General features: G+C 44.2%; 1 protein-coding gene across 2 annotated transcripts in view; it reads right to left on the bottom strand.

Annotated features, from left to right (window-relative positions):
- Nucleotides 1-2,491: 2,491 nt before the first annotated feature.
- KIF1C (kinesin family member 1C) overlaps nt 2,492-20,218 on the bottom strand; it is a 199,345-nt gene continuing 181,618 nt past the window's right edge. Inside the window, exons 21-22 of one of the 2 annotated variants that reach the window (XM_030187259.1) lie at nt 8,074-8,688; nt 2,492-4,152 (exon numbers count right to left, since the gene is read on the bottom strand). In XM_030187259.1, the coding sequence (XP_030043119.1) occupies nt 3,223-4,152; nt 8,074-8,688 (1,545 nt within the window). In that variant the 3' untranslated portion in view covers nt 2,492-3,222. The remainder of the gene's footprint in view (nt 4,153-8,073; nt 8,689-20,218) is intronic. The other variant, XM_030187260.1, reaches the window with a different exon arrangement.

Raw genomic sequence — 20,218 nt, 5'->3', positions numbered from 1 at the left:
GCCTTTCTGTGGTTTTTGCAAGCGGTTTACATAGTATATACAGGTACTTATTTGTACCTGGGGCAATGGAGGGTTAAATGACTTGCCCAGAGTCACAAGAAGCTGCCTGTGCCTGCAGTGGGAATCAAACCCACTTTCCCAGGATCAAAGTCCACTGCACTAACCACTAGGCTACTCCAGTTTGCACTTGAAACATAAAACAACTCATAGGTATTCTGGATCATTAGTACACAGGGACAGATGGCTATAGGTCAGGCCAGTTTTTGTGTATAATCACAGAAACCAGGCATCCACTGACAACAGGCAGGGTGTATGTTGGTGGCTTCTGAATAAGTGTCCTTCACTTCAGCAGGTAAAATGGAGGAGAAGGTCGCTGGAGAACAGTGACGTACTGTCAAAGCAGTTTTAGCTACTTTTTGCTCCAGTGGCTGGGCCACTTTCTAGCTAAGGGATCACTGACCACAGTGTTTCAGCAATACAAAGGAAAAGATGTGTGGTGGGGGAATGGGGGCAGGGAGGTGGGAGAAATACTGGCAGAATATATACATTTATCCAGAAAGCAGTGACAAAAGAAAAAAAACAAAAAACAATATGTGAAAGCTAGTGGAAGATATATGAGGCCTACATTTTGCCTCTGATAAGCTGGGGGAGGAAGGCATAAGAAGAAAAGGGCCTGCGAGCATGCTAAAATGGTTTAGCTTGACAGATTTCTGACAAGAGCCTGCACAGTGCTACTGTTTGTTACAGCTCATCAGGAGGCAGCAATATATCAATACTCACACAAGGTGTAGCACGGGAAGAAGTGCAATTAAAACTCGCTTCTCATGCAGAGTTAGAGAAGCTCTACCAGGACTGCAGATACCATTTTCTGTGCTAAGAGTCCAACTGCCATCTTGTGGCTGCACAAGGACAAAAAGCACAATGGAAAGGAGAACAGCAGGCCTAAGGCAAGAATAAACCCTTTATGGGAACAGGTCCTGAAGGGTTTATTTCAGCTTCTGGGCTCTTGATGCCTGGCACACTCTCTCCTTCTGCCTTGAGGCACACACTAGAAGAAAGAGCAAGAGAAAAACAAACAAAAAAAACCTAAACAAGCAAAGGTGGCCTAATTGAGTCTTAAAATGTCAGAGAGAGAGCAAAGGTGGACAATGTGAGAGAGTGAGATTTACCACTCATAAGAGTGAGATTGAATTTAAAAGTGTGAGATTTTTCAGACAGTGTAATAATTAAGTGTTGTACTGCTTTACAAATTAAAGAAGCAATACAAAATTATATTTAGCCCTTAGTGCCTCTGAAAGGATATAGACAGAGCCAAGCCATAAGCCTCACCCAAAGGAGATGATTGTGGGCAGCAGAGCCAAGCTCCACACTCAACCAAGCCCAGTCTGTAGAGTTGGCCATTAGGATCAATCAAGCTGTGCAGCAAAGGCCTACACTGCTTTGAGCTAGGCCAGGGACCAGGTGCACTAGCCTGCTGGAGGTAGAGAAATACTGAAACTTTCCACTGAGCGCCAGCAGGTTATATGGGTGATATCACTGAGAAAGATCGTTTTGTTTTGTTTTTCTCCCTTTCTTTGCTACCAGGAAGGGATAAAATCCATCAGTCGGGATGATGCAGCCTGGACGAAAAGGAAGGCCAATTTTCAAAAGGAATTTGCCCAAGTAAAGTTTACTTGGATGAATTTCCTCCACTTAGAGGCTAAATGTGTGTATATAGATTTCCCAGCACATACACTTTTAGCTGTCAAGAAAAAATGCAGGGACAAGCGAAGTACACACGAGATTTGATTTTAAAATCCCTTCTTGTACTTTACACCTGCTGATGCAGAGTCCACAACTACTACTGTAGTTGTGAGTTTTAATACTGTCCTCACCACAAAAGCTACAGAAACATACACAAAATGGAGGTAGAGAGAGAAAGAAGCAGAGAGACATGGATGGACCGAGACAGATGGAGAGCCAAACAAAGATGTAGGGGTACACAAAAGCTTCCTCTTCCCCTCCTCACCATCTGTGCCTTTGAAAAGTCTCTCTCAGCAGTTACATAATTCCCATCCCTCAGGGCTTATTGGCTCACTTAGGGCCTTCTTTTACCCAACTGTGCTAGTGATTCCTGCACGGCAATGCCGACAAAGCCCATTCACTTTGAATGGTCATCGTCATTGCCGCACGGTTTGGTAAAAGGGGCCCTTAAGCTCCTAAGAACCAACTAGTCACCAGAGGCAAGAAGGTGTGCACACATTTCTTCCTACAGACCTGGATCAGTGGGGGAAGCGTTAGGCTGGCTTGGTGAAGTGATTCCTGTGTAACCCTCACCCAGGAGAGGGAGTTCACTTATGAAGTTTCTTAAAACTTTCCTTTCTGGCATTTCTGCCCACTAGGTTTTGTTGAGAAAGATTTGTGATTTTATTTATATATTACATATATAATATATATATATTAATCAGATGACATATATATGTATATATGTGTATATATATTGGTCATCTGATTAATACATATATATTATATGTAATATATACATAAATTGGTCATCTGTGTGAACAGATTAATCTAACAGAAAGAGTTACTTTTCATTTTGGCAGGCTAAAGGTGACCAGCACATTTAAACTTTTTCTTCTCCTCCCCTCCATCCTGAGCTTCACAATTACTGAATGGCGTTACTGGATTTTCTGATGTTCAGCAAGTACTAGGGCACAGCAGCAATTAGCCACACTGTGCCAAATACATAATTTCCAATAGGACATAGTCTCTCGTTTCATATCATAATTGGGAAGAAAAAAATTTTCTCAAAGAAGACAAGAGCTGATCCTTGTAAGACATCCCTCATCTCTTCTGGCCATGATTCAAACTGTCAATTCTCCTTCTGCATCTGGGGGTTCAGTTCCTCATTTTAGGAAGAAAAGCTGGACATTTTTAATATGTTGCAAATCAAATACGAATCATCTGTACATTTCAGTGTCTCTCATTGCCCACCTGCCAACCCTTAAAACCTTTCATAAAGGATTTTAAAAAGTGCCACTCTAATACCTTTTACAACCGCGGATCACCTCATCTCATTCCATCTTTATAAAGAGTTCCCTTTGTGTTATCCTATCCCTGCTCCTCATCCCTCCATTCAATCTCTGCACTTCCTCATCTCCAACTTCAACATGCTCTAGTTCATTCACATCACCTACATGTCTCTTTAGTTTTGTATCTTTTTCTCCATCAACCCATGAGTTAAATAGAAATTTGGCTCTCTTTAAGATCAGGAGCTGAATTCTGCCTTTGCATGCGTGGGGGAGGCGTGTATGGGTGATACTTATAGGCTTTGTCCTGGTGGGTGCTGCGGGCATCTGTCTCTCCGGTGTAGTAGTGGCGATGACTGAGATTGTTATTGTAGTTGTATTGGCTCCAGTGGTGGTTTGGTCGATGCTGATGGTTGTGCTTGCGTGGCTGAATGTGTTCCTGGTTGGGGTGCTCCTTGTCCTGAGGACTGAAGTATTGCCGGGCACGCCTGGGCTTTCTGCTACCCCCATCCAGTGAGTTTCGGCGGTATTGCTGTTGGTAGTGATTTTCCTGGCGCTGTCGGTTCCCCTGCTGCTGTTGGTTTTGCTTGCGGTAAGGCTTAGGGCTATAACTGTACCAGTTCCTTTGCGGACTCTGTATTTGGCCAGCTGGTGGCACTACCTCCTCATCTGCTGGCTCCACGGGAGGATCTCTGCTTTCTATCAACTTTATTGCCGGCACTTGGTTGTCTTCTATGGGGAGAGTGGGGTCTGTGGCATCCCCAATTCCAAGCATGAAGGCGGAGTTGGGTCCCCAAGAATAGCGGTGTTGGGGGTTGCTCTTGAAGGGGAAGCGCAACTTGCACTCCAGGGGGGGCACGAAGCGCCCAGGACCTGTGTGCTTGCGCAGACATTTGGCAATTTGCTGCTGTTGAAGGTTATGCAGCTTCACCTGCTCCTGCTTCAGCCATCGCATCCGGCCTCGGCGGAAGGATGGGTCCTCTTCCATCAGCTGGGCCACCCGCTCATCGTTAGAAGGTTCCTTTTCATAATCCAGGCTCTCCTTGCTGCCCGAGCCATCTCGTTCCATCTCCTCCAAGCGCTCTGTATACCATTGCATGATCCGCTCAGTATCTGCATTTTCCTCACTGTAGTCTTCCTGCTGACAGAAAAACAAAAGTATTTGTGATCAGTGTCCTAGAATTATTAAGTACAGGAAACAGGAGGATATTCATCTTTGTTAGTTACTACAGGCAGAGATGGACTGACCGTGATCTGGGCCCCCCCAATCCCATCCCACTCAGATCACTGGTTCTGCATCTGTTCTTTTAGTTACTACATGCTTGTAACTCATGCTATACTTGAGTTTACATTTAGGAAACTACATAGTAAAATCCAACTGAAACCCTCAACACCCGGAGAAAAGACATTTTCCCAAGATGCATCATTATGGGGTTTGCACGTGTAAACAATTGCTTACATATCTGTAAACAGTGGATGCTGCAAATGTGCACATCTGTGGGCAGCTAATTAAGGATCTGAGGTCCATAACTCAAACTTTTGGAAAAAGGAGATGATTTTCAATGCCAAACAGGAAAAGGGTAAGTTAGCTAGGTGATATAAGTGACATGCAGTTGCTGTAAATTTTCCAAACTATATCAAATCAATTCTTGTATACCACTAATATCCCCTTTCCAGGGTTCAGTGCGGTTTACGTTCTAGGTGAGACAAAAGCCGATAATGTAAGTGTGAGGTGTGAGAACAATTAGAGACCATTCGTGTAATGCACGAGACCAAAAACATTATAGGAAAGGATAATGGATGATACTAGGAGGAAGAAGTCAATGATTGTTATGTTTACAGTCATTTTAAAATACAGAAAATCTATATATCTCTATCTCTATCTATATATAGAAGGGTGCCCAAAACTCACCTACTTTGAATCACAGCATGTTTTTGCTCATATACATATGTAGCACCTGTTCTAAAATTGCTCTTTATATGTATAGGCCAATTTACAAGTGGCAAATGGAATCCCAAGATTTCTATCTTCCATTCACATTTTTCAGTATTATATAAAAGGGCCAGTCCTGGCAGCTTTAGGAGTGGCCTAGTGGTTAGGGTGGTGGACTTTGGTCCTGGGGAACTGAGGAACTGAGTTTGATTCCCACTTCAGGCACAGGCAGATCCTTGTGACTCTGGGCAAGTCACTTAACCCTCCATTGCCCCATGTAAGCCGCATTGAGCCTGCCATGAGTGGGAAAGCGCGGGGTACAAATGTAACAAAAATAAAATAGATACTAGGAGATTCTACATGGAATGTTGCTACTATTGGACATTCTACATGGAATGTTGCTACTATTGGAGATTCTACATGGAATGTTGCTATTCCACTAGCAACATTCCATGTAGAAGGCTGCGCAGGCTTCTGGTTCTGTGAGTCTGACGTCCTGCACGTCAGACTCACAGAAGCAGAAGCCTGCGCGGCCACATTGGTGATCTGCAAGGGTCGACTTCTAGTGGAATAGCAACATTCCATGTAGAATCTCAAATAGTAGCAACAGTGGAGGAGTGGCCTAGAGGTTAGGGTGGTGGACTTTGGTCCTGAGGAAGTGACTTCAATTCCCACTTCAGGCACAGGCAGCTCCTTGTGACTCTGGGCAAGTCACTTAACCCTCCATTGCCCCATGTAAGCCGCATTGAGCCTGCCATGAGTGGGAAAGCGCAGGGTACAAATGTAACAAAAATAAAATAGATACTATTGGAGATTCTACATGGAATGTTGCTATTCCACTAGCAACATTCCATGTAGAAGGCTGCGCAGGCTTCTGTTTCTGTGAGTCTGACGTCCTGCACGTCAGACTCACAGAAGCAGAAGCCTGCGCGGCCACATTGGTGATCTGCAAGGGTCGACTTCTAGTGGAATAGCAACATTCCATAGCAACAGTGGAGGAGTGGCCTAGTGGTTAGGGTGGTGGACTTTGGTCCTGAGGAACTGAGTTCGATTCCCACTTCAGGCACAGGCAGCTCCTTGTGACTCTGGGCAAGTCACTTAACCCTCCATTGCCCCATGTAAGCCGCATTGAGCCTGCCATGAGTGGGAAAGCGCGGGGTTCAAATGTAACAAAAAAAAAAAAAAATCTTGGTGCGTGTGCTCCACTGACTAAACTTCCTACAAGGGTTTTTTTTTTTTTTTTAACAGTTGCCTACCCTCATCACCTTTCCGAACCTGTCCTTTTTTTTTCACTGGCAGCACAAAGTGAGTTATAAGTAGGTATGGTGGGCATTTTCCTGCCCTCGGAGGACTTCTTACCAACCGAGGGCTAAGGTGCATATAAAGTATCTATTTCCAACATTTGATTTCAAGTACCACCAGTAAAATGGTGTGGTAGCCATTGTTAGTCAACTTTTAAAACTAATCTATAGAAATTAAAGAAAATAAGACGATACCTTAATTGAAGGCATGTTCTAATACAATTACTATTTGCGATATAATTTAAAAATCCCCCATTCCTCTCAACCCACTTTCCCCTTAGGTTTGGGAAAAGGCTACTCCTCTCCAAGTTTGTATTGAAGCATACCGTAGATAAATGTGATTTTAAACATTAAGGCAAGCACCATTATTTTCCAGAGTATTTACTATTAACATGCATTAAATGCTAATTAAGAGATGCAGATTGGCAAATCTAGCCCCAAATTTGTACCTGAGGGCAGCAACATGTGTAATCAGTTGGCCTCCAGATTCTTTGACTAAAGAGAATCCACATACAGTGGAGAACTCAATAGATCCCACGGGTAGTGAAAGGAAAAATAAAAAAGGTGGGAAAAAGGTCAGGCTATCCAAAGGATGGAACCAAATGTTTTGGCCGAAACACAATGTTTGTGTCGAGTCAATTTTAATGTGTTATTATTATATCATTCATTCGTTTAAGGATTAATAAACTTTGTTTTTTTATAAAAAACATTTGGTTCCATCCTTTGGATAGCCTGACCTTTTTCCCACCTTTTTTATTTTTCCCTCCAGATTCTTTGGACACCTTCCAGACCCAGAGATCAGAATTATTAAAAATTAACTATCTATCTCCAATCTGTGCTGCAAGCACCGCAGTAAGAAGGAGGAGCCAAGTCCCTCTCTCCCAAGATCCAGGACTGGGACAAGCCGCCTCTCTCCCACTAACACTCGTCTGGTACAATTCTATAAGAAGAAGAAACAGAGTCCTTTACTCTCCTGAAGCCTGATCCTCTGTGCTGACACTGGAACATCCCTTTGCAGCAGCCCGCCCATGAGGAAGAAGGAAGTTACATCAGAAGGGGGGCAGGCTGCCGCAGAGAGACGTTCTGGCATCAGTGCAGCAGATAAGGCCTCAGGGTAGTAACTGCACCGTGCAGACTCGGTTTCGTCTTCTTAAAGAACTGCAGCAGAGTGTTAGTAGGAGAGAGAGGGAGCGTCCTGGTCCTGGGGAGTACGGAGGGGAAAGAGGGATGTTGGGCACGTCACATGGGAGGGAAGTACTGGGCCCCCCCCACTGCCTTGGGCCCTCGGGCACTGCCCGGTTGCCCGTACGGTCAGTCCGCCCCTGTCTACAGGGAACAGTTTATGGCCAGACTTCATCTATGTAGGGATAACTCTCTGTTAGTTTAAGGAACAGCTTATGGTCTGTTATTACCTGGGACTGGAAAATGGCCCTCCTGAGCAGTTACTACAGGGAGAGAACTTTAGAGGACAAGGATACTAGAGTATTATTTAGACATTAGGTAAGGACTTATATCCTCTTTTTGAAGAACTATTATACATTTTTCTCTGCAGTTAAGAGGGAAAGAAAGTTGATTTTATATCACAAGTTATGTCACATATTTTGTCTGTCCCATCATTAAAGAGATTCTCTGTTAGATTTCTTTTATAGTATTTGTGATATCTAAAATTAATTGTAGAAAGCAAATTTAAATGAACTAACATGCAGCCTACAGTCTGTTCTCACCTGGGACAGTAGAATTCCCCTCTGATAATACACGGGAACAACTTACAGTCCACTGTCACCTTGGGTACAGAGATTTGCTTCACTATTATTATGACAGTTCTCACCTGGGGCACAGGAATGACTTTCTCCATCTTCAGCATTCGGTCCCTCAGGGAGCGTATCTCCTCATCCTTCATGTTGTTTTGCAGCTTTACCTCCTGCAGGACACCCGTTAGCTTGTCAATGTGTGCCCGCAGGTCATCTACACCTCTAGACTCTCCTCCTCCTCCTCCACTGGTACTGTCCTCCCCTCGGTCCTCACCCACACCCACAGTGTCCCAAACATCACGGGCCACTGCCCGCCACGTGTCTTTCTCATTGGGATCCTTCTTGCTGTACATGCGGCACAGTTCCTTCATTTTGACAATGGCCATGGCTTCGATCTCCTGCCGGGTGTGCTTGAAGTCATTGAGTGCCACCTCATAGCAGATCTCCTTCACCGCCTGCATCTTTAAATCTGCCATGGTCACCCATTTTGGGTCCTTGCTGATGCGTCGGCGCTGTGGGATCTGGTAGACACGGATAGGTTCCCGCCTTTTGCCACTACTAGGTAGCCCACATTTCTTCACAATGGTCTGCACTTTGTTGGCAGGGAGCTTCTCCCGCAGGGAGGAAATCAGCTTCCAGCTCTCCTCACATGAGCGTTTGTCTGAGTCATCCCCACTGTCTGAGTCGGCATACTTCAAGAAGACAAAAACAAAAACAGATTTTGCAATCAGTTTTAGTTTTGTGTGTACTTTGCCTTACCTCTGTTAATTCCTGGTTTCTCAGCTTTCCAATCCTGTATTTTTTATCATAGCAGAAAGATTAACAAAATTTCTCCCATGATTCCCGTAAAGAGATATTTTCAGAGCACTATGATAAGAAACAATGAATAAACTCAAACTACCAATACAAAATATATATATACACATACACACGCGCGCACACACGCAGGGAGGGTTGTTTCAGGCTGGTGTGGAGAACTAACAGAACATGAACTGATCAAGCCAAAATTCCTATTCTGTAGTATTCTTCTCACTTGTTTGAAACCCTTCGACAGTGGTAATTTTCTTTAAGAGGAATCAGGCTAGGTCCCCCCAGCAGTTTTTATTTTTTGGTCCACTGCAACAGGGAAAAGGAAATTCAAAAGGATTCAGGTCAACAGCCTGGCGAAAATATTGCCACTGCCTTGGGATGCATCAGAGCAATAGCTTTCTAGGCAGCAAACTGTGCAGCTTGAATCACTCAAATACTGCATCATTCAAAGATCATTTACTGATCTTGCAGCATAGAGAACTCCAGGCTGCTGCTCTACAGATCTGTTCAGCAATGCACAGAAACAGAAAAAATGATGACTAATAAATACCATATGGTCTATCCAGTCTGCCCACCAATACCATCTACTAATCTCAATTATCTCTTCCTTAGAAAGCCTATGTACTTGTCCCTTGAGTTCAGATAGTCTTCATCTCCACCACCTCAACCATGAAGCTGTTCCACACATCCACCACTCTTTCCATAAAGAAGTATTTCCTTAGGATCCTCCTGAGTATATTCCCCTTTCACTTTCATCCTATGTCCCCTCATTCCAGAGCTTGCTTTCAAATTGCAAGAGGCCCACCTTTTATATAAGACCTTGTTTTCATGGAGATTATTTAAGCTGCATATTCATACTGGTACATTGAGATCAGTTATAATATCTGACTGAACCTACAATGACTGTTTTCTAATAGCTCTGATATTTATTCTGGCTAATATTCGTGATTGTTTTTGTTTTTAGATTTAGTCTGCCTGTTTAAATACTAATACTCAAGCTCTGTACGTGAACTCACATTTGCTTTTTCATTCGAAATACTGATTCACCTTATTTCTTATACTTACAAAATGTTTGTGGATTTATATGCAATGCTATTTTAAGGTTTCATTCTTTGTTTACTTTTCAGTTAGTGTTTTTACTAACTATACATTTCTTATTTGATATTTATTTTGAATGATGTTTTCTTTATACGCGATATCAAATGACAAAGTTTTATACTTTATATATATATATACCATTTGATGTATTAGCCTATTGACATTATTATATATGTCCTCCTTTTTAAAAATTGAACTTAGTTGATTTCTATGGTGCTTATTTTCAAAGGAGAAAAACGCCTCAAAAGCAGCACAAAGTGGCAGATGGACTTTTTCCTCATAAAAAACATCCAAGTCACGATTTTCAAAACTCGGACTTTTTATTCATTAGTTTGTCTAAATCACAAGGGGGCGTGTTAAAGGCATGTTTTGGGCTGGACTTAAAATCTGGATGTTTTCAGCGATAATGAAACAGAAAAAATGGTCCTGGGCAAAAAGGAAGTATGTTTTTTATCTAGACATTTTCAGTCACGACTAAGGGCTTCTTTTACAATGGCAAATGAGAGAAAGCCCATTCAATTCCAGTGGTCTTCCTCTCATTTGCTGTGCAAGAATCACTAGTGTGGCTTTGTAAAAGAAGCCCTAAGTTAGAAAAAGGTGTCCTAACTGACCATTGGAGGGATTAAACATAACCCCTCTTAATTCTCTAGTGACCCCCTTCCCTTCCCCCCCCCCCAAATATGTGACAGTAGATACCAGGCTCTATGACAGCATCAGATATTATGGCAGCAAGCAAGTGGATGGAGTAGCCTAGTGGTCAGTGCACTGGACAGCTGAAACATAGTCAAGTCAGGGCCCTGTTCTTGGTGAATAAACCCTTTTTGTTACCATACTGGCAGTCCTTTCCTTCTTTGGATAATTTCTGGTCGCTCCTGACCAGGCCTGCGTTAATCTACCACTAACAGTACTGTAAAATACTGTTGCATAATTGCAGTCAGATCAAGGATGTTGTGGAAAACCTGGAGTGGCCATCTGTGATTTCCTGGTTTTGTGGAAAACATTTGAACCATTTGAACCAAGTGTTGAGCTCTGATTTTGTCTTTTGTAAAAGGCTACTTCTATCTCAGGTTTATTCATCTGGATGGAGGGTGCTCAGTAAAAGAACCTTTTTGTTTGCACTCTCGCCGAGTGTCAAGGAAAGGTAGTGTCCATGTTTCATCACCATGGTGTCACAGAGATTCACTCTCTTTGTGTACTGTTCCCAAAATTTATTTATTTATTTATTTTTATTTATTTGTGACTTATATCCCACATTTTCCCACACATGCAGGCGCAATGTGGCTTACAGAGAATTAAATAAGAGTACAGACTTAACAGTTTAGGCAAGCATAAAGAAGTAAGTAGGAGGGAAGAAACTTACAAAGTGAACTAGATAGGGTAAGGAACAAGGGATGCTTTAATCAACATGGTAAATTGAGGGGTAAGTCTTAGCAAAGAGGAATGTCTTTAACAACTTCTTAAAAAGGGCATGGTCCACTTGAGTTTTAAGGTGACGAGGTAACGTGTTCCAGTATTTGGGACTCCAATAACGGAAAGACGAGGCAAAGATTTTCTTATATTTAACTCCCTTACAATTCGGAAAATGGAGGTGGAGATAGGACCGAGCAGCAGGGTTGGCATTTCTAGGCGGAAGATCGATCAAGGGGAGCATGTATTCCGGAGCAGCCCCATAGATGATTTTATGTGTTAGGGAGCAGATCTTAAAAGCAATGCGCTCCTGTACCGGCAGCCAATGAAGTTTAAATCGCAGGGGGTCGGCGTGTGCGAATCTCCTTTCGTTTAGGATGAGCCTCGCCGCAGTGTTCTGAGCCGTTTGGAAAGTTTTCAATAAGGAGGCCTGGCAGCCCACATAAATACCACTACAATAATCCAGGTGGGATAGGGCGAGCCAATGGACAAGGGTACGAAACAAGTCTCTGGGAAGGAGGTATCTGATGCGTCGAATCCTCCACATGGCCTGGAACATTTTTTTGGAGACCAAGTGTACATGATCAACCAGCTGGAGATGTGAATCCAGATGCACTCCTAAAAGTCTCAGGCTGTTTGCAATCGGGAGAGCAGAGCCCAGGACTGGAAGCATTGTATCAGTTACATGAGCGTGCGTGGACGAGAGAATGAGACAATGTGTTTTTTCCCTGTTCAGCCTGAAGCGGAACACCCTGGCCCATTGTTCTAAAGTGGAGAAACAGGCATCTATGAGGTTGGCAACTTCTGATACTGTGGATTGAAAAGGGATGTAGACTGTAATATCATCCGCATAGATGAAAGGGTTAAGGTCCAGATTTGCAAGTGCTGTGGCTAGAGGCAACATCATTATGTTGAATAGGGTAGGTGAGAGGGGAGAGCCCTGAGGGACCCCACTGGAAGCATTCCACGGTTCAGAAGTGTGGGTATTCACCATGACCTTGTAAGACCTTGATGTCAAGAAACCCTTGAACCAATGCAAAACTGGCCCTCCTATTCCAAAAGAATCCAGTAGATGGAGCAGGATTTCATGATCCACCATGTCAAAAGCACTAGACATGTCAAATTGTAGCAAGAGAATCTTCCGTCCTACAGATAATTCTTGTCGAAAGTTGGATAAGAGGGTAACCAGGACAGTCTCCGTGCTGTAATGGACTCGAAAACCTGATTGCGAATGATGGAGGATATCAAAATTAGTCAAAAAGTCATTGAGCTGAACATTGACCAGACTCTCCATCAGCTTGATAACTAGAGGTATCGAAGCCACTGGGCGATAGTTAGAGATGACATCTGGCTTGATCTTTAAATTTTTTGGGATTGGGGTGAGAAGGATGTTTCCATGATCTGACGGGAAAAATCCTGCGCTTAACATATAGTTAAGGTAACAAGTCAGTTCCTCAATGTAACATTTTGGTGCGACTTTTAGGAGATGGGTCGGACATACATCTAATCTGCAACTTTTATTTGTGAATTTACGTAGAGCAGCAGTTACTTTGTCGGGTATCAGGCGATTGAATTTGATCCAAAAGCGGTCAGCAGGGCAAGCACCCGAAGGCACATCCAAGGATGCCAGAAAGTCATCCACATCAGAGAGGCAGCTGACTGTTGAAGACCGCAGGGTAAGAATTTTCTCCTTGAAGTAAGATCCAAGTTGTGTAGCTGAGGGAGGATGAACACTGGAGCGTTCTAGCTTGCGAGTATCTAAGAAGGTGTTTAGTAGTTGATATATCTGTCGGATGTCCCGGCCAGCCGCCTGCATCTTAGTTGAAAAGTAGGTGCGCTTTGCACATCGGATGGCGTGTTTATATTTGCGGTGACTATTTTTCCAGGCCTCCCGAGCCTGATCAGATTTGCCTTTTCGCCAAGTTCTTTCCATACGTCGTACCTCACGTTTCAAAGCTCTCAGGTCTGTTGAGTACCAAGGTGATAATCTACGAATGTACGAGGATTTGAGACACAGGGGAGCAATTGTGTTCAGCACTGCATTGCAAGTGTGATCCCAGTCAGTGAGATAAGTGGGCGAGGATGGTTGCAGATCCAAGCCGTGACTATAAAGAGACCTCCAGAACAAGCTGGGATCAATGACACCTCTGGTGTAATGTTGGTGAGACTGACGAGGCCGGAGGGGATCTGAGGTTTGCCATCGCAGTGTGAACTGTAATTTAAAGTGATCCGACCAAGCCGTTTCCAGCCAGCTAATATCATGAACAGAAAAGTTCTGATCGTCTAAAAATTTAAATGAGAGGAGGTCAAGTGAGTGACCCTTACAGTGGGTTGGACCAGAGATAGGACATTCAAGGTCACAAAGGTGGAGAAAATCCAGGAACTGGGATACATCTGGGGATGTGGGATTATCCAAATGGAGGTTGAGATCACCCAATAAAAGTATGTTCGAGTTGTTCATGCAGGTATTAGAGATGAAATCCAGAAGCACGGAATGACTGCTTGACCAGGTAACTGGAGGCCTATAAAACAGCACGCAGGCCAGCTGGCCATGAAGAGAGGAGTGGTGAACCTTGACAGCAGCAACTTCCAGCGACGGGGAGATCAAAACCGAACTTTCTTCTACTGTGAGGTGGGAGCGGTAAATAAGCGCCAACCCGCCCCCTCGCTTGTCTAATCTGTCCCAGTGGATGATCTTGTAGCCTGCTGGGCAGAGATCCAGCACAATGGGGTCTTTAGGTGTTCTTATCCAGGTTTCCGTGATGAACAACATGTCTAGAGCATCGGAGGAGATCCAGTCAGATATCAGTTCGGGATTACTCACTACTGATCTCGCATTTATATAGCCCACATGAAATGATTGGCATTGCACTTGATTTGCATGCACAATGGGAACCAAAGTGTGATGATATTGCTTGCGGGGATGGGGATGGGGCTTTGGGGCAACAGAGGCAGATAATTGAGCAACTTGTGACGGGTTGCGAAATGGCATGCGGGATGAGAGCCTCCTGTGTCCAGAGATGATGGGAATATGAGCGTAAGAGGGGTCAGTAGCAGTTAGGGCAGAATGCAACAGGGCTGACAGGTAGAGAATTTGAATTGTGGAAGATGAGAGCATGATTATTCCAAGGGGTAACAGGAGGTGAGGTGGACGAAGACTGTAGACCAGCAATTGAAGGTGAGAGAAGGTTGAAATTAAATCCCCAGTAAGGTTAGGACACCTGGAGTTTGCCGTTATCGTGATGTTTAGTCGGTGGTCATCTTGATAATAATAACTGTAACTGATACTTTGTAAAGCAAATAAACTTCTTTTGTGGAGTAGTTATGTCCCTTATTTGCTGGTTTAAGTTTAAGTTTAAATTGAAAAGTACCACCCTCCTTGAACAGCTGGTATGTGGAGTGTGAGGGGGAGCGGTTCAGATCTAATTAGTCTCCCCACAGTAAGTGCCTTAGAGAACCGGCAATTGAGTCGCAAACGCGATGGCAACAAACGCCTCCCAAACACCTCCAGTCAGAGTAAATAGAGCTCAGATTGCTCTCCACAGACCCGCCCTTAGGGCAATCAGTAACAGGAGGAGGGAAGATGAACAGGACAGCTGATTAGTTGCAAGAAGACGGGCTCCTCCTTCACCAAGCAGCTTAGGCAGTTTAGGCAGATGACGGGGCTCCACCTCTTCCGGAGCAGTGAAAAGCGGCAACAGCTTACAGCACACAATATCGACAGCAGACCTGGAGAGATGCCGGCACATGGAAGGAAGGCCACATCACTCGAACAGCTGAAACAGGATCCGCAGGAGGCCGTTAAATGGCGGCCTTAATGCTGTTGCTGGAGCACGACTTCTTCACCCCCGTCCTAGGTAGAAACTGTTTGGATGACAGCTGATCGACGATAGCAGCGGCAGTGAACGCTGGGAACCGCTCTCTAGCAATGAGGTTTTAATAGCGATCAGCTGGGAGGAGGAGGTATATGTCTCGGGGAGGCCCGTTAGGAGAAGTTACAGGCAGTCATCTAGCTAGGAAAAGTTAATGAAAATTGAGAGCAGTCAGGGACCAGGGAAGGCTGTCAAAATCAAAACTGGCAAAATAGAATAAAAATAGTCAAGATGCTTGTACTCTTGGTCTTTGCCTTCTCAGTTTCACTTTTATCGGTAATATTTCTTCCCTTGTTTAAGAAGAGGTCTAGCAGCTGGAGGACGTTATGTTCTGAACAAGACTGCTCAACAGGTCCATGATCGTCTTTATCCAAGCATGGGAAGACATTCAAAAGGTACTTCGTTTTGGCATCTGCTGCACGCCACAATTTTATTCCAAATTTATCAGAGTTGCTCACCATGTACTGGCTAAATGGACCAAAAATGTTTCGAGATATCTTCATCAGGTTATGCCAATAGTAAAACGATGGAATGCTTAATCAACCCACCAACAGAAGACAATAGAAAAAAGGGAAAAAAGACTAAACGTCAGCCGGCGTGGCTAAACAGTAAGATAAAGGAAATCATTAGAGCCAAAAAACAATCCTTCAGAAAGTGGAGAAGAGAACCAACTGAAAGTAACAGGATAGATCATAAGGAATGCCAAGCCAAATGCAAAGCGGAGATAAGGAGGGCAAAAAAGGACTTTGAGAAGAAATTAGCGTTGGAAGCAAAAATACATAGTAAAATTTTTTTAGATACATTAAAAGCAGGAAACCGGCCAAAGAGTCGGTTGGGCCGCTGGACGAAAATGGTGTTAAAGGGGCGATCAAGGAGGACAAAGCCGTAGCGGAGAAATTAAATGAATTCTTTGCTTCGGTCTTCACCGAGGAGGATTTGGGGGGGACACCGGTGCCGGAAAGAATATTTGAAGCGGGGGAGTCGGAGAAACTAAACAAATTCTCTGTAACCTTGGAGGATGTAATGGGTCAGTTCAGCAAGCTGAAGAGTAGTAAATCACCGGGACCTGATGGTATTCATCCCAGAGTATTAATAGAACTAAAAAATGAACTTGCGGAGCTACTGTTAGAAATATGCAATCTGTCCCTAAAATCGAGTGTAGTACCGGAAGACTGGAGGGTAGCCAATGTTACTCCGATTTTTAAGAAGGGTTCCAGAGGAGATCCGGGAAATTATAGACCGGTGAGTCTGACGTCGGTGCCGGGCAAGATGGTGGAGGCTATTATTAAGAAAAAAATTGCAGAGCATATACAAAAACATGGACTGATGAGACAAAGTCAGCACGGATTTAGTGAAGGGAAGTCTTGCCTCACCAATCTAATGCATTTTTTTGAGGGGGTAAGCAAACATGTGGACAATGGGGAGCCGGTTGATATTGTATATCTGGATTTTCAGAAGGCGTTTGACAAAGTGCCGCACGAAAGACTCCTGAAGAAATTGCTGAGTCATGGAATCGGAGGTAGGGTATTATTATGGATTAAGAACTGGTTGAAAGATAGGAAGCAGAGAGTAGGATTGCGTGGCCAGTATTCTCAGTGGAGGAGGGTAGTTAGTGGGGTCCCGCAGGGGTCTGTGCTGGGTCCGTTGCTTTTTAATGTATTTATAAATGACCTAGAGATGGGAATAACTAGTGAGGTAATTAAATTCGCCGATGACACAAAATTATTCAGGGTCGTCAAGTCGCAGGAGGAATGTGAACGATTACAGGAGGACCTTGCGAGACTGGGAGAATGGGCGTGCAAGTGGCAGATGAAGTTCAATGTTGACAAGTGCAAAGTGATGCATGTGGGTAAGAGGAACCCGAATTATAGCTACGTCTTGCAAGGTTCCGCGTTAGGAGTTACGGATCAAGAAAGGGATCTGGGTGTCGTCGTCGATGATACGCTGAAACCTTCTGCTCAGTGTGCTGCTGCGGCTAGGAAAGCGAATAGAATGTTGGGTGTTATTAGGAAGGGTATGGAGTCCAGGTGTGCGGATGTTATAATGCCGTTGTATCGCTCCATGGTGCGACCGCACCTGGAGTATTGTGTTCAGTACTGGTCTTCGTATCTCAAAAAAGATATAGTAGAATTGGAAAAGGTACAGCGAAGGGCGACGAAAATGATAGTGGGGATGGGACGACTTTCCTATGAAGAGAGGCTGAGAAGGCTAGGGCTTTTCAGCTTGGAGAAGAGACGGCTGAGGGGAGATATGATAGAAGTGTATAAAATAATGAGTGGAATGGATCGGGTGGATGTGAAGCGACTGTTCACGCTATCCAAAAATACTAGGACTAGAGGGCATGAGTTGAAGCTACAGTGTGGTAAATTTAAAACGAATCGGAGAAAATTTTTCTTCACCCAACGTGTAATTAGACTCTGGAATTCGTTGCCGGAGAACGTGGTATGGGCGGTTAGCTTGACGGAGTTTAAAAAGGGGTTAGATAGATTCCTAAAGGACAAGTCCATAGACCGCTATTAAATGGACTTGGAAAAATTCCGCATTTTTAGGTATAACTTGTCTGGAATGTTTTTACGTTTGGGGAGCGTGCCAGGTGCCCTTGACCTGGATTGGCCACTGTCGGTGACAGGATGCTGGGCTAGATGGACCTTTGGTCTTTCCCAGTATGGCACTACTTATGTACTTATGATCAGGGCATATCAAGGTTCCCAAAAGGAACATGTACAGGAGACTGGATGTCAGTCCTGGTCCTACCATGACATCCAACCCCCCCCCCCCCCCCCCCCCCCCCCCACACACACACTTTTTTTTCTTTGAATGAAGAACTTGCTTGTCTTGGGAATTTCGTCAAGCTAATAGAAGGTCCACTTGCAGGACTGCCACACTTGACCACTAGTAGAGCCATTGCTGCTTCTTCCAGTCCTTAAAACCTCAGGGTCCTAAATCTGGTTGGCATACAAAATTCATCTGACCAATATTGGTGTCAGTCATTTGTGCTGCTGCTGCCAGATCCTGAAGGAACTCCATCCCAGACCAAATCTGACACACTTACTAGGGCATCTGAGGGTTACTATTCTCTCTCTGATTTGCTTCTATCATCAAATTGTATCATTTATGATTGTTCCACACTTGATATACCGCCTTTCTGTAGATACAGTCAAAGTGATTTACATATACTATTTTTGCAAGTACATTTCTGTCTCTAATGGGCTCGCAATCTATTTTGTACCTGGGGCAATAGAGGGTTGAGTGACTTGCCCAAGGTCACAAGGAGCTGCAATGGGAACTGAATCTGGTGCCCCAGGATTTCAACCCACAGCACTAATCATTAGGTTGCAGCAGGATTCAAACTCAGTTCCCCAGGTTCTCAACCCACTACACTAACCGTTAGGCTACTCCTTGTCTTGCTTGCAACCACATGGACTGTCTTCTCTCAAGCTAGAAGCCAGAATTGCTGAAATGCTAGATTACTGGCTCAAGGCTTGGACTTGATGATACTTCACCAGGACCACTGTCATCACTTCGGCTACCGCAGACCACAACTCCCCTCTCAGTCTATCAGGTTCACCTGTATGGTGCAAAATAACCAAGAAGGAGACTTCCAATCTGTGGGAGCAAAAGAGGCCCTGCAGGAGGCACTATTTAGCAGTATAAACCTGACTTTAAAGATACAGACTCAGGCCAACATCATCTCTCATGATAATGTTTGCTGCTTCAATAGGCCTCAAGCCTACATGCAGTGAAAAGGACACTGCTGAATGGCCAAAGCTATAAGGCGGCAAAAATAACTTCAACAACAACCTTGTTTACAAAAACTGGGTGGGTCCTCATGGTCAGAACAAGTCTGCTCCTGGCGTGGCCCTGTGATTTGGCCCTCCAAGTCACAATATTGGAAAACCTCAGATCTGTTGCTCCAGGCTGCAAAGGCTCGCTTTACCCAAAAAAGGGTATAAGAAGCCTTTAAAAAAAAACAAACATGAAGTTATCCGAGTGCTACCTGGAGCAGTTTGCATGGGAGCTGCCATCAGTGAAGCAGATGACAGCCCCGATCTGAACCAGCCACATCATGGAAACATCTAAGGCTCATTAAATGTGGTCTTACCATCTACCTGCTCCTGCCTGCCTGCCGGGGACTCCAGCCAGAGAGAGAGAAAAGGCACCTGCCTGCTGTCTGACCATTCCTACTGCGGCTTCTGTGTCCTCCAGAGAGATTCAACAGCTCCCCTGACTGCCTTTGTCTCTGTGAGAGTGGGAGAGCGTTCTTCATCTGTCAGGTCGTAACTGTTTATTAATTTAGCATACGAGTATCATTTACTTTGTTTCTTCTGCTGTCAATAAATTAGCATTTTTAATATATCTGAGCCTTGTGTCAGTTTTTATCGCCATTTTAGGCTATAAGAATTCAGGCCTGCACTTAGTGGGACTTCTCATATACTTTATCTAAACACCAGAGTGCTACCTTTTATATTTTTCCATCTTTGTACTAAGACTAGTTGTCCCCTAACTGCCTGTCCTCTACCTGAGGTTAGCTAATTGTAGAAATAGCCCTACAATTCCATTCCTTGCCAGAAACAACCGTGAAAGTCATCTTCCAGACTCCCTAGAAAAGAGAAAGTAGCCTTGTGACACTGAGCTAATGGAAGGCATCCTGAACGGAGTTTTACCTGGGAAACACACATATGGTCTGAGCCCAAAGTACTCCACTGTCCTGGAGCCTAAAACCCTGAAGAAAAGATCATTCTCAGGGAGGACATGGAAACAGGTGATCTGTGCACTGGGAATGAGATTTTGAGCCCTGATGCCCAAGATCACACGGCCTTGGACAAAATTGTTTTTCATGATAATCATCAGCACAGGTGTTCCAATTCTGCAGAATCCTAGCTACTGTCAAACTCTCGTGTGCTCAGTTGCCAGATATCTGATTTTACTACCCATCTACAGACATATAACTGCAGTCAGTTAGACCAAGGTGAGCCTGAAGATGTTGGTAAGGGATTGAGGATACAGAATCTAGAACCATGTGGAGGAAATGTCC

The sequence above is a fragment of the Microcaecilia unicolor genome, chromosome 14 (assembly GCF_901765095.1).
Source record: "Microcaecilia unicolor chromosome 14, aMicUni1.1, whole genome shotgun sequence".
Lineage (NCBI taxonomy): Eukaryota > Metazoa > Chordata > Amphibia > Gymnophiona > Siphonopidae > Microcaecilia > Microcaecilia unicolor.
Note: the sequence above shows the minus strand (reverse complement) of the source record. Positions and strands in the feature narration are given on the sequence as shown.